Source organism: Lithobates pipiens, unplaced genomic scaffold (assembly GCF_037356315.1).
Source record: "Lithobates pipiens isolate NorthernLeopardFrog02 unplaced genomic scaffold, aLitPip1_a1.2 Scaffold_18, whole genome shotgun sequence".
Lineage (NCBI taxonomy): Eukaryota > Metazoa > Chordata > Amphibia > Anura > Ranidae > Lithobates > Lithobates pipiens.
Window position 1 is genome coordinate 353,361,729 of NW_027507758.1, and position 15,626 is coordinate 353,377,354.

At 45.5% G+C, this 15,626-nt stretch overlaps 1 protein-coding gene across 4 annotated transcripts in view; it reads left to right on the forward strand.

Moving 5' to 3' along the window:
* Window positions 1–15,626, forward strand: part of LOC143988162 (putative cation-transporting ATPase 13A4) — a 162,071-nt gene that overhangs the window by 33,701 nt on the left and 112,744 nt on the right. For 2 of the 4 annotated variants that reach the window (XM_077487495.1, XM_077487493.1), the window contains exon 2: window positions 5,589–5,762. In XM_077487495.1, coding sequence (XP_077343621.1) covers window positions 5,589–5,762 — 174 coding nt within the window. Of the gene's footprint in view, window positions 1–5,588; window positions 5,763–11,952; window positions 12,385–15,626 lie in introns of those variants that run through there. The other 2 variants (XM_077487494.1, XM_077487492.1) reach the window with 2 other exon arrangements.

A 15,626-nucleotide genomic window follows, 5' to 3' on the forward strand; every position in this document is an offset into this window, starting at 1 on the left:
GTGTCATTTGTGACTGTAATAACTGTAAGGGCAGTTAGGGTTAGCCCCCTTTAGTTCTAAGGTACCCCCCTAACCCCCCCAATAAAGGTTTAACCCCGTGATCACCCCCCGTCGCCAGTGTCACTAAGGCTGGGTTCACATTGCAGCGGTTTGAGAACGGATGTGATTCGCACCGCACTGCAGTGCAAATCACATCCGATCTCTGTGCGATTCGAGTTCAGCCATACAGATAGTATGGCTGAATTCGTGTTGCACCCGCCGCACCCGCCGCAAACTCGCACGGGACCCTTTTTTTGGTCCGCAGCAGAATCGGATCGCATGGGTGTTCACACCATGCGATCCGAGTTTGCAGATCGCACTGCGATATGCAAACTGATCTGGGGGTGTCATTAACATTTCACTGACACTCCCAGCAGTTCGCATAGGGCAGCGTGAACTGCCGCCGGGAGGCATGCGATGCGGGAACCCGCCGCGGATTTGTGGCGTTCCTGCATCGCTCCAGTGTGAACCCAGCCTAATAAGCGATCGTTTTTCTGATCGCTTTATTAGTGTCACAGGTGACGCTAGTTAGGCAGGTAGGTATTTAGGTTCGCCGCAGCTTTTTATAGCGCCAGGGACCCCCATATACTACCGCATAAAGCCCCCTGATTGCCCCCTAGTTAACCCTTTCACCAGTGATCACCATATAACGGTTACAGGTGACGCTGGTTGGTTAGTTATTTTTTTATAGTTTCAGGGCACCCGCCATTTATTACCTAGTCTCACTAGTGTACCCCTAAATTTAGGGGTGTCTACTTTCCAAAATGGGGTCATTTGGGGGGCGTTTGTGCCATCTTGGCATTTTATGGCCTTCAAAACTGTAACGCCCTTAGAAAGCCTGAAGGCGGTGCTTGGATTTCGGGGCCCCGTACGCGGCTAGGCTCCCAAAAAGTCCCACATATGTGGTATCCCCGTACTCAGGAGAAGCAGCAGAATTTATTTTGGGGTGTCATTTCACATATGCCCATGGCATGCGTGAGCAATATATCATTTAGTGACAACTTTGTGAAAAAAATAAATAAAAAAAAAAGTTTGTAATTTTCCCGCAACTTGTGGCAAAATATAAAATATTCCATGGACTCAACATGCCTCTCAGCAAATAGCTTGGGGTGTCTACTTTCTAAAATGGGGTCATTTGTGGGGGTTTTGTGCCATCTTGGCATTTTATGGCCTTCAAAACTGTAATAGGTAGTGAGGAGTGAAGTCAAATATTTACGCCCTTAGAAAACCTGAAGGCGGTTCTTGGCTTTCGGGGCCCCGTACGCGGCTAGGCTCCCAAAAAATCCCACGCATGTGGTATCCCCGTACTCAGGAGAAGCAGCAGAATTTATTTTGGGGTGTCATTTCACATATGCCCATAGCATGTGTGAGCAATATATCATTTAGTGACAACTTGAGGCAAAAAAATAAAATATTCAATGGGCTCAACATGCCACTTATCAATTTCCTTAGGGGGTCTACTTTCCAAAATGGGGTCATTTGGGGGGGTTTTGTACTGCCCTGCCATTTTAGCACCTCAAGAAATGAGATAGGCAGTCGTAAACTAAAAGCTGCGTAAATTCCAGAAAACGTACCTTAGTTTGTAGATGTGACAACTTTTGCACAAACCAATAAATATACAGTTATTGACTTTTTTTTTTACCAAAGACATGTGGCTGAATACATTTTGGCCTAAATGTATGACTAAAATTGAGTTTATTGGATTTTTCTAATAACAAAAAGTAGAAAATATAATTTTTTTTCAAAATTTGCGGTCTTTTTCCATTTATATCGCAAAAAATAAAAATCGCAGAGGCAATCAAATACCATCAAAAGAAAGCTCTATTTGTGGGAAGAAAAGGACGCAAATTTTGTTTGGGTACAACATTGCATGACCGCGCAATTACCAGTTAAAGCAGCGCAGTGCCAAATTGTAAAAAGACCTCTGGTCATTTACCAGCAAAATGGTTCAGTCTGAAAGTGGTTAAAATTGCGCACACTTGTAGAATGGCGTCAAACTTCAGTACTTAAAAATCTCCATAGACGGTGCTTTAAAATATTTTTTACAGGTTACGTTGCAGAGGAGGTCTGGTTCTAGAATTATTGCTCTCGCTTTAACTATCGCGCCGTATGTAACCTGTGTGTATCGGGCTCTGATACTAGCTAGTGCCTCACCAGCTACTGACCTCACTGCATGTTCCTGACCCAAATCTTTGCTTTATTTCACAGCTGCAATTTTTTTTTTTTTTTTTTTTTTTTTTTGTAATTTCTTTAGCTGCAGCATCTTTAACTCAGCCTGTAGAGTTTGACAGGCAGCACCGCCTGTCAAACTCATCTATTGATTTCAATGGGGCCACTCTGCAGCTGCAAGCCAAACTTGCTCGCAGTAGCAGCATAGTCCAACAATGTAAAACTACCATTCAGCAATGTAAAAAGAAAAAAACAGGAGGCGGCAGTAGCACCTCATGAACTCCTGTCAGCTGCTGCTATACCACTTGTTGAAAAGCAACCCACCACAGATCACTTTTCAGAGGGCAGTAAGCATTATCGCAAATGTGAAAGAAACTTGAAATGCATCATCCATTTCACACTCACCACCAACCAGGTTACTCCCCAGCCACTTCCCATGTTGGCCACCTCCCTTCAACTTATATCCCAGGTGACCATTTCCCAACCTCCTGATGACAGACCAAAAGATACTCCAAAAGATATCACTCCTAGTTACTCCCCCCACCCGCTGATTGATATCCCTCCATGACCACCTCACACCCCCTTGCTGACAGACATCTCTCCCCAGCCTGTCCCCATACACTCTCTCACCTGCACCACCCCCACACACCTAAATCCTCCAAAGAAAAAGACTGCCTCCCCCCACCGTGGGAGCCTTCCCTACCCACAGAATACAATGATCAGTGTTGCTAACCAAAGCTGGCAGCACTGATTGTGTTGGGAAAAACCCGACAGGCTGGTTGTACTCAAGTCGATTAATAGATTGACTTGTGTACAACCAGCTGGCCCATACATAGATTGACTATGGCTGGTCTCTGCTTAATTGGCTTAATTTCAATTCATGTATGGCCTGCTTAACCACTACACAGTCCCTAAACATCCTTCCACAGACCTTTACATTTTTCCTTCCCAGATTCCTTCACTCTCCTCACCTGTACATAGTGCCCGCTGTCATACCCTCTACACTCCTCTCCTGTACATACTGCTCACTGTCATACCCTCCACACTTCTCTCCACTACATAGTGCCCACTGTCATACCCTCCTCACTCCTCTCCTGTACATACTACCCACTGTCATACACATTGCCCACTGTCATACCCTCCACACTCCTCTCCTATACATAGTGCCTGCTGTCATACACTTCTCTCCTGTACATACTGCCCGCTGTCATACCCTCCATACTCCTCTCCTGTACATACTGCTCACTGTCATACCCTCCACACTTCTCTCCTATACATAGTGCCCACTGTCATACCCTCCTCACTCCTCTCCTGTACATACTACCCACTGTCATACACAGTGCCCGCTGTCATACCCTCCACACTCCTCTCCTGTACATACTGCTCACTGTCATACTCTCCTATTCATAGTGCCTGCTGTCATACACTTCTCTCCTGTACAAACTGCCTGCTGTCATACCCTCCACACTTCTCTCTTGTACATACTGCTCACTGTCATACCCTCCACACTTCTCTCCTGTACATACCGCCCACTGTCTTGCCCTCCACACTCCTCTCCTGTACATACTGCCCACTGTCATACCCTCCACACTTCTCTCCTATACATAGTGAGTGTTGTCATACACTTCTCTCCTCTACATACTGCCCGCTGTCATACCCTCCAAACTCCTCTCCTGGACATACTGCTCACTGTCATACCCTCCACACTTCTCTACTGTACATACCGCCCACTGTCTTGCCCTCCACACTCCTCTCCTGTACATACTGCCCACTGTCATACCCTGCACAATTCTCTCCTGTACATATCGCCCACTGTCATACTCTCCACATTCCTCTCCTGCACATACCGCCCACTGTCATACTCTCCACACAGGACCAACTATATTTTTTGGTCTCATTAGATTTTACACATGCAAATCTTCAAATCTGGGCCCCTTTTTTTGAGGACAAGGGACTCATTCCCACAACCCTGGCTGGTGGTTGCGGGGGTCTGCGGGCGGGGGGCTTATCAGAATCTGGAAGCCCCCTTTAACAAGGGGACCCCCAGATCCCAGCCCCCTCCCTTTTGAAATGGTAAGGGGGATACAAAAGTACCCCTACCATTTCACAAAGAAAGTGTAAAAAATTGTTAAAAAGACGCACACACCGTTGCAAAAGTCCTTTATTAAAAAATTGAGTAGAAGAAATGGACACACTCCCCTTTACACAGTCTCATAGTGAAACATGCACAGCTGAGGCTCCTGTTGTGTGCTTGGGGGGGGGGGGGGGCAGGATCATCTTCTGGGATTGTCTGATGTTGGCATAGACTGTCAGAAATGCACATAGCAGACGGATGGGATAGCATACCAAATCATAGTAGGTGCTTTGGATCAAAGCAAGTAAACCTATAGAAGGATATGCCTTATTCATGTATTATTTACAACCACTTTAAAGCAGACTTTCAGTCATGTTTTCATCTTTTCATCTATTACATCTTCTGTTCTTGTTGTTTTAACTGTTGATAATAAAACTTTTTTTTCTGACAGTAAATACCTTATACAGACCACTTTCTGTTTCTTGTCTGGTAAAAGCCAAGGCTTATGACATCATGCACAGCTCTCTCTCTCACTCTCGTGAGAGTTTGCCAGGAAGGGAGGGGGGGTGAGTTATAAGAGGGCCAATGAGAGATGCAAAACTGGAGGTGTGCCTCTGTGTGTCTGTGTAAATCCAGGAAGTGGCCAGGAAGCAGCTTCAGCTGCCCACAGTTTAAAGGATTGTCGTCAGACTCAGAGGAGGGAGATTTCTGCAGCATATTTGGCAAGTACAGAATCACAGTGTATTTAAAATAATATGCAAAGTGGTTGGAGGGAAGCTTCAGAATGGCAAAGATGTTTTTATTACAAATTATGTGAGCAGACTGCAGTTCCTCTTTAAGCACTTTAAACTATTTCACTTATCATCAAAAGTAAAGGCTTGGTATAATATATTGTAACACCTGATGTCATAATACACAGGTGGGTGTTATGAAGTGATTATTTTAAGTTTTGAACAAAGATTGAATGTCTTGAGACTTCTGTCAGTTTTTTTATTGGTTTGTCTATGTGTTAATGAATATTGTCATCTGTGTAATAAATGACGGAAAATGCAATTTTGTATAGTCATCACTAGGGCAGGAGGAGAGGTCAACTCTTTCAATAAGGGCCCCTGTTCTGATAACGACTTTCTATGAGGGAATTTGCCCTCATGTAAAAATTCTCTCTCAAATTCTGTTGTGTCCATAGGGAAATGTATTCTTAACTAGACAAAAACCTGACAGATATTTTACCATTCCCTAATTTTAAACATGAAAAAAACATTGGGGTTTAAATTTACTTTAACTCATTTTTGTTCTCAATTTGCAGGAACTATTTGGTTACAAAACTGAAAGATGGCGAAGTTTCCTGTGTCTAATTGGTTACATTTTTTCACTGGGGTTCCTGAAGCTTCTCTTCTATTGGAAGCCTGAGCTGGATGTATGGTGTCATTGCGTCCCATGTAGTTTAGCAGAAGCTGATGTTGTTTTGCTCAAAGGAACTGTAAGTATATTTATTTGTCCATTGGTCTTTGTCATTCTGTGGATCTAGGAGATTACTGGCAAGCAGACATCATTTGCTAATAATGTAGGCGTGCAATTGTGTAAAGTATGGTGAAGAGATGATCATCTGCAGGCTGTTTCCTGATAAAATGCCCCCTATTGTGTCTGTGGGACACAATGAAGTCCCTGAGAGCTGCATGTACCTCGCAAGCAGTCTGAAATCAAGCCTCCCAGTCTGATCTCTGCAAAGCACTGGGCAATGGATTTTCTCAGCTGCATTTCCATTGGTGGACTCTCCCCCAGTCCATTGTGTCTACCCCTCTCTGAATCTGTTGGGTTGTGAATTGTGTGCCTCTCTTTCCCTACAATACCTATATAAAGCACAGGTAGGTGCTCATCAGCAGCACAGCAAGGGTGAGAGGCTTGCATTCCACTGCTGGGGTTGTACTATTCCTCATTTCATATCACCTCTACTAAAAATTAGGGCTGAGCTGATGGTTTGGTCTGAACCCGGGTTCAGAATGAATTTTGCTTGTTTGGCAAACCAGAGTCCGTTATCCGGGGCCTCCTTATATCTAATGGGACTTCCAGATTTCAATAAGCCCCCCTCTTGCAGACCTCCACAACTACTAGGCCAAGGTTGCCTGAAAGAGGCCTTGTTGTCAACATTAGGAACAAGTCGCCTTGCTACGGGCATCCCTCTGTTACAAATATCTGGGACCAATTGTTTACAGGGTGGCCCCAGAATATATATTTTTTTTAAATCTGGTATCCTTAGTGTAAAGTGTAATATTAAGCAAAGCCAGACACCCTTATGTCACATACACATGACCGGACTTTTTAAGAGCAAAAGTCCGACGGAATCGACAATCCGATCGTGTGTGGGCTCCACCGGAACTTTTCTTGCCAAAAATCCGATGGACTACAAATAAAACATGTTTTAAATTTTCCCAATGGAACTCCACCGGACCCACTTCCTAGCCGGAAACCGTTCATCTGTATGCTGGTTCAATGGACCAAATATGGTGCGCGGGCAGCTACAGCACCTGCCCATGAGAATGTTTCTCGGTGACAGGGTACTGTACATCAAGCGCTGGGTACAATAAGAAAAACACATTTTCCTACCGCAGCAAGCACGAGAGGGAATGCCCCTCCAAGGGCATACCAGGCCCTTAGGTCTGGTATGGATTTTAAGGGGAAGCCCCTACTCTGAAAAAACTGTCCCTCCCATACCCCAAAGCACCTTGTCCCCATGTTGATGAGGACAATGGCCTCTTCCTGACAACCCTGACCATTGGTTGTCAGGGTCTGCGGGTGGGGGGCTTATCGGAATCCAGGAGCTCCCTTTAATAAGGGGCCCCCAGATCCTGGCCCCCCACCCTATGTGAATAAGTATGGGGTACATTGTACCCCTACCTATTCACCTGGGGGAAAAAGTATCAATAAAAAAACACACTACATAGGTTTTTAAAGTAGTTTATTAGGCAGCTCTGGGGGTTTTCTTCTGACTTTGGGGGTATCTTCCGACTTCTCCACACTTTCAGGTTCTTCTCCTACTCTCCGGCCTCTTCTCCCACTCTCTGGTTCTTCTGCCAGGCTCCTCCGCTATCTCCTCCGCTATCTTATGCTCTTTTGTTGCTCTTTTGCTAGCTGTGGCCCAGCATTCTCCTTCATCGTCATCTTCTTCTTCCTTCTTCTGTTCTTCTGATGTTGACACGACGCTCTCTCCCACTGTAATGATGTGGACACGGTGTGCAACGACTTATATAGGCATAAGGGGCTGGGTCACCCAGTGATGTCACTGGGTGACCCCGCCCCTTATGACGTCACAGCCCTGGGACATCATAAGGGGCAGGGTCACCGGGTGACATCACCCAGTGACCCCATCCCTTATGCCTATATAAGTTGTTGCACACTGTGTCCACAGCATTACAGCGGGAGAGAGCGTTGTGTCAACATCGGAAGAACAGAAGAAGGAACAAGAATAAGAAGAAGACGATGACGATGATGAGGAGGGAGAAAGCCACCTCAAGCAAAAGTGTGGCAGCCCGGCAGAAGAACCAGAGACCGGGAGTGGAGGCCGGAGAGCAGGAGAAGAACCAGAAAGTGAGGAGAAGTCGGAAGAGACCCCCGAAGTCGGAAGAGTCCCCCGAAGTCGGAAGCAGACCCCAGAGTTGCCTAATAAACTACTTTAAAAACCTGTGTAGTGTGTTTTTTTATTGACACTTTTCCCCCAGGTGAATGGGTACCACATACTTATTCACATAGGGTGGGAGCTGTGATCTGAGGGCCCCCTTAATAAAGGGGGCTCCAGGATTATGATAACCCCCCGCCAGCAGACCCCGACAACCAATGGCCAGGGTTGTCGGGAAGAGGCCCCTTTCTTCATCAACATGGGAGCAGGGAGCAACATGGGAGCAGGTGGCCCCCCTTCCCCAAAGCACCCACCCCCATGTTGAGGGCATCCGGCCTGGTATGGCTCAGGGGGGGATGGGGGGGCGCTCGTTCCCACACCCTTTCCTGACTGGCTGGGCTGCGTGCTCAGATAAGGGTCTGGTATGGATTTCGGGGGGACCCCCACACCGTTTTTTCGGCAACGGGGCTCGCAAGGTGTCAATCTCGCTGATACGAGATTGACTTCCTTTTCTAGTCCTGTCGTAATTCATCACATTCAAAATGGATGGACTTTAGTCCGTGTGTGGACAAGTCCGTTCATTTGGAAGTCCCCCGGAAGACCCGCGGACCTAGTCTGCCGGAAAGTCCGGTCATGTGTGGGCAAGTACGTTCGTTCGGAAAGTCCGTTGAAACTCAGCCGGCATTCCGGCGGGAAGTCCATCACACCTAGTCTGCTGGAAAGTCCGGTCGGGTGTACAGGGCATTAGGTTCTCCTGCATATACCAAGTGGTAGAGTAATAAAATACCAGTGACACCTTCAGTTGGAAAGCAACATTGCAAGCAAGACCACAACAAGGAACTTACGGAAGAGTTAATATTGAAAATGTCTGCTGCATTGTCTCTTCAGATAACTCATGTTTCACTGGAAATCCTTTATCATGTATTAAATGTTCATTTGTAATAATAAAAATGTTATACACATGGTAAAAACATAGACATGCAATAAAATAATAGTCAAAATAATGAATATCTTATATTAATATTAAAAGTATCCCTTTAAAACATAAGATAACTTCCCAACATAATGATACGAATCTGTATGATGTTCCATGCTCTGCTTTTCTTCAGTTTGTGCCAGAGTTACAAAGTGACCTAATTTTTGGATAAGATCCAGCTGTACGCAGGCTTGTTGAGATCCCTCTGGAACGATGAGTTGGCTTAATCCACAATCAATATTGTTTGCTGACTGTGCAGGTTGTTGTTTTTTTAGACAGCACATAAGGAAGCATGCTTTTAACGGATGTCATTTAAATGAGCCTCATGTATAACCTCTGCAGTGAGGGAAAAATTAATATGCGGCACCATATTCTGATCCTGAAAAGCCTGCGCAAGAACCCTCGGATTTGTGGTATCAAGGAGAGGGAGCAGTACTGGCTGGCAACCCTTCTTGATCCACGTTACAAGAGTAAGGTTGTGGAACTGATCCAGCCTTCGCAGAGGGAGCAGAGGATGAAACATCTTCAAGAGGCCTTGCAGAAAGGTTTATGCAATATGTTTCTAGAGCCTGGGAGGTTACAATTTCCTGGTCCTCCTGGACAACGTGTTGCTGAGGCTTTGGTCAGTCACAGAAGGAGCGTTGGAGAAGGTGGCCATCTGATCAATGTATTCAGACAATTTTTTAGCCCGCAGCCCCAAGGTCTGATTGGTTCCAGCAACCATTGCCAGCATATGATTTACATGGTGCAGAAATACCTTGGAGCAAGATCAGACTTGGAGACCTTTCCAACCGAAAATCTACTGGGTTACTAGGTCTTGAGGATGGATCACTGGTCAGAGCTTGCATAGTATGCAATTGTGCTACTGGCCTGTCCTGCATTCAGTGTTCTATCTGAATGCACATTCAGTGCTGCTGGAGGCTTTGTAACCAAACACAGAGTGCGCCTGTCCACAGACTTGGTTGATCGGCTCACCTTCATAAAAATGAATCAGTCTTAGATCACCAGCTACCAAGCACCTGATGCTGATGTAACTGATTCATTTTTTTTTATGAATGTGAGATCCCTTGAAGACTGTCTATGATGATGCTCAGTGACTACCCTTTAAAGCTGAGTGACTATCCAATTCCTCCTCAATGTTCATGTTGATAGCTTCTAAGAACATTTGCAGCAGGGTCCATTCCTGCTCTCAACTAGAGTATCTGTGAGGTTTTACAGTGTTGTGCCACCACTACCAATGCTGCCTAAGGCCCAATTGATATGCCCCTGTTTAACAGGGGCGTGTAATTACAATTTTTGATCTAATATTTCACAGCAGGGCCCATTCCTGCGCCTACCAAGAGTAACTGTGAGGGCTTACAGTGTTGTGCCAACACCACCAAAGGCCCAATTTCTGTGACCCTGTTCAACAGGGGCATGTAATTACAATTCTTGATATAATATTTCACAGCAGGACCCATTCCAGCACCCACAAAGAGTAACTGTGAGGGCTTACAGTGTTCTGGTACCACCAACACCTAAGGCCCAAATGTCTGCAGAGTATATAGGGCAGGCCATATAGTATATGCAGGCGGTCCCCTACTTTCAAACATCCAACTTACAAACGACTCCTACTTACAAACAGAGGGAAACAACAGGAAGTGAGAGGAAATCTACCCCTAGAAAGGGAAATTCTCTCCTGTAAGAGTTAATATGGGGAAAAAGGAGTCTCCACTGATGCTTTATCATCAATCCTTGTTTCCCTAAAAAAAACAAATTTTTAAAATCCAATTGTCAATGGGACAGAAAGTGAGGTGAAATCTTCTGAACAGGGGCACAGATAGCAAAACAAATGTTACAGGGGTGATGATAACCCTTCCCTATGTTATCCAAAAAGCTTAAAAATTAATTTTTTGACTGGAGCTACACTTAAAAAATTTACCTGTTTCTAATTACAAACATATTCAACTTAAGAACAAACCTACAGTCCCTATCTTGTTTGTAACCCGGGGACCGCCTGTATACTGCTGTTTAGAGTATACAGGACATGGGGGCCCCACGCCTTTTCTTTTTTTAATTTGGGTGCGAGGGTTCTCCTTAATATCCATACAAGAACCAAAGGGCCTGGTAATGGGCTGGGGGGGTTACCCATGCCGCTTTTCTCAATAATTTTCATCCATATTGACCCAACATTACATTAAAGCCGCAAGCAGTTTCCAATGACTTTGATTGCCACCTGCGGAAGAGAACGTCAAAGGACCTCCGTTTGTTTTTATTGCTGATGAAACATTTGGTCTGGCCAATCACGTGATGAGGCCATTCCCCCCAGCGCACCCTCACCCCGGAGAAGAGGGTTTTTAATTACCAGCTGGCCAGAGCCTGAAGAGTTGTGGAGAATACCTTTGGGATAATGGCCAGCCGTTTCTGCCTATATCAACCTGGCAGAGTACAAACTGGACCACATTGTTTTATGCTGCTGCATCCTGTACAACTTTTTAAAAAGAAATGCTGCAAATTATATAGCCTCAGTTGGGCCTGGGGCCTAACTTTGTGAACCAACACTGACGGCTCTGGAAGCTGTCCGTCCTGTCTTGCCCCCCAAAGCGCCTGTGAAGTACGTGAAAAAGACTCCACCATCTACTCCACCATACTCCACCATCTCTTCAAAGGATATATTGGAGGCCTTAAACCTCCTCCTGGATCTGGACGTTTCAGCCTCTGGGCTTTCCTCCTCGTTACTACTAGTAGTAGTGATCACCCACTCTGTCTCCGCCTCTGTCCCCGCCATGTTCCTCTCCCACTACGAAAAAAGAGACGGGGTGGGGAATCTTCAAGAAAGAACGCCAGGGGAGGGTGACGCGGGTGGAGTTTCACACATGCGCAGTGTATATGAAGTTAAGACGCGTGTGTCGTACGTACATACGGCGTGCTGAGGAAGGACAACGAATATTCTAACAGTAACATCTTAACTTTGGTACATTACTGGCCTATATTGATTCTAGATTGAGGCCTATATATTGAGATAAGATTAGGAGAGTTTAGCCTGATATTTAGTATTTTTGTCTTGTGTTTTGTCTTGCAGCAAATATGAAACAATTCAAAGACCCTGAATTCACTTGCCACTTTATAGACAAATACAGGGATATGCAAAATTTGTGGGAGGTTTGAAACTGCTTATATCTAAATAAACCAGCTAGGAAGGCATCGCTGGAGAAACTGCTTGAATATGTGAAGATGCAGGTCCCCGACGCATACATCGAGTTTGTGGATAGGACAATTGGTAGCTTGAGAAGCACATATAGTAAGGAGCTTAATAAGGTCCAGGCTTCCATGAGATCAGGAGCTGCAGCTAAGGATGTGTATGTACTCAGTCTGTGGTACTACAACAGGATGTGGCTTCTGGAAGACCAGATGGAGGTCAGGGAATCACTTTCTACACTTCCATCCACCCTTCCCTCAACCCCAGCTGAGGCTTCCGAGGACCAACCTGGGCCTTCCATCCTGAAAGAAGTTGAGGAGCCCAGCTGGAGCCAGGTATAGTATTTTTTAACATATTTATTGTCTGAAAATTATTGTTGTTAACTAGATGTTATTCTTGCTAACAAATTAATGATTTAACAAAAAGTGTTTGACATATCAATTGACAGTAGGGGCCAAAAATGAGTGTGACAATAATGAAAAATGCTAGGGTCAGAATGATAGTCTTTTCTATTTATTACATTCAATTATCAACAGTCATCAGCTGAAATTTGGGTGTGATGAACCAAAAACAAAAAGTATGTCCCTTTTTCATACACAGGAAGACCTCAGCCAGGATGAGGCTCTGGAATGTGGCAGACAGGAGGAGGCGGGGGTAAATGGCAGCCAGGAGGTGGCAGGGCCCTGTAGCCTCATCCAATCCCAGGTGCCTCCCCTCTGCCTTCCAACAAAAAAGGCCAGGAAGGGGAGTAATGTGGAGGAGGCAGCACTTGGCTGCATTAATGATGCTAATTCGGCCCTGGAAAGCACCCCTCCCCCCCATCCTCCTCCTTCTCCTCCTGCCACAAGTACACCTCCAGAGCCACAGCCTCCAAGGAAGGCTGCAAGGGAAGCTGCAGGGAAGGCTGCAAGGAAGACAAGAAAGTGATGGCCTGAGTTCAGTCTGGTCTGACAGAAGATGCAGGCTGTTGTAGTACCACAGCCTGGGGACTTATATGTCATCTGCTGCTGCTCATGATCTCTGGGAGTTCTAGACCAGATTGTTTTCCCCATTATGTGAACTTCTCAAGCTACCAATTTTATTTTCAGAATAGTTGATGTGTGCCCTGGGGTAGAAAGTTTTGCAAAAGGCTTCACAAATTCCAGCAGTTTCTCCAGCGTTGCTTTCTTTATTTTGTTATCAGCCAGAATAAATGGAGAATCTTTTTTCTGAAAATACTTGCTTATGTGTAACATTATTATGGAGATCTGGCTTTAAAAACAAAAAAGATTATTCATGAAATCAGGAGACATAATACAAAAAGAAGTTTGAGAGAAGTCTGTGTCAATATGAGCAGTAAAACAACTTCATTCTTCTAGCATTCTAAAGAAGAAGAGAATGCGCTGCATTAAACGATTTAAAAAATTGCAGCATGATGAATGTGCCATCTCCATTACGAACGGTCGCTTTACCAGACCGAGCGCTTCCGTCTCATAGTTGAATCTGAGCATGCGTGAGTTATGTGCGTCCGAATTGCATACACACGAACAGATTTTTGAATAGGAACTTTTACCAACCGAAAAATTGAGAACCTGCTCTCAATCTTTTGCTGGCCGAAATTCCGGCAGCAAAAGTCCGATGGAGCATACACACGATCACATTTTCTGACCAAAAGCTCTCATCAGACTTTTGCTGGCGGAATTTCCGATCATGTGTATAGGGCATTACAGTTGCTATATAATTGTTCATGTACCTTTTTCAATTAAGCTTTGACAATAAAACCTGGAAACTGATTGTTTTTTATGCAGAGCTACACCAGATGTTCCAGTTTTAGTAAATTTCCCCAAGTGTGTTTGCCATTTTTTGTCAGAGCCTGGTACCAAAATGTTATTTCTGCTACACCTGATAGCTATAAACAATAGAAGCATTTAGAATAGAATATATTACAGCATAACAAGGTATTTAACCACTTCAATACAGGGCACTTAAACACCTTCCTGCCCAGACCAATTTTGAGCTTTCAGCGCTGTCGCACTTTGAATGACAATTGCGCGGTCATGCTACACTGTACCCAAATGAAATTTTTATCATTTTTTTCCCACAAATAGAGCTTTCTTTTGGTGGTATTTGATCACCTCTACGGTTTTTATTTTTTACGCTACAAATAAAAAAATACCGAAAATTTTGAAAAAAAAAATGTTTTTTTTTGTTTCAGTTTCAAAACTTTGTAAATAAGTATGTTTTCTCCTTCACTGATGGGCACTGATGGGGCTACACTGATGGGCACTGATAAGGTGGCACTGATGGGCACCAATGTGGCACCAATGAAGTGGCACTGATAGGCGGCACTGATGAGCGACACGGATGGGCGACACGGATGGGCGACACGGATGGGCGACACGGACGGACACTGATAGCTGGCACGGATGGGCGGCACGGATGGGCATGGATAGGTGGCACAGGTGGGCATGGATAGGCGGCACAGGTGGGCATGGATAGGCGGCACAGGTGGGCATAGATAGGTGGCACAGGTGGGCATAGATAGGCGGCACAGGTGGGCACGGATAGGCGGCACAGGTGGTCACTCATAGGCAGCACAGGTGGGCACTCATAGGCGGCACAGGTGGGCACTCATAGGCGGCATCGGTGTTATAGTAATGGATGCCAATTAGTGCCAAACAATAATGCATGCCAATCAGTGATGCCCATTGTGGCCACTGATTGGCATCCATTATGGGCCCTGATTGGCACCCATTGTGCTGACTGGCACCCTGGTGGTCTAGGGAGGATTATGGATTTTTATTACCTTTTCCCTGGTGGTCTAGTGGTGTCCCTGGTGGTCCAGTGTGGGCATCCTCGGGGGGGCTGTGCTGATAATCGATCAGCACAGACCCCCCCTGTCAGAGGAGCAGCCGATCGGCTCTCCTCTACTCGCGTCTGACAGACGCGAGTGAGGGAAAGCCAATCACCGGCTTTTCCCATTTACACTGTGATCAGCCGTGATTGGACACGGCTGATCACATGGTAAAGAGTCTCCGTCGGAGACTCTTTACCGAGATCGTAGTTGCCGGGTGTCAGACTGACACCCCGCAACAACGATTGCCGCGATGCGCGCCCCCGGGGGCGCGCAGCGGCTCATTATCCTAATCACGTCATATGACGTCCGGTTAGGATAATGAAACCACTTTGCCGCCGTCAATTTGTAATAGGGCGGGCGGCAAGTGGTTAAGGTACTGTGATATGGTGTAATTAAGCTCTTTTGGTAAATGTGGTTGTAAGTAAGATCACGTCAGTTCACACTGTATTTTGGCAGCCCACTTATTTTAAAAAGACAAAGCAAAGTTTACAAGCAACAAAAAAGCTCACACAGTGGTAAGGTTCACAGGCTCTTAGTATAGGTCTCCCAGACCATGGGGTTTTCAGGCTCACTTACCTTTTTTTTTTTGTAACAGCACATTACAGCACAGGCCTATTCCTGGCCCCTAGATAAGGTTCTCTCACACTTCTCGGGAAATTAGACTCCCTCCAGCCTCTTCTGTGGATTTGTAAGTTACCTCAGCTTTCTCAGCCTCTCCGGACCCACATAGCTGTCCTGACT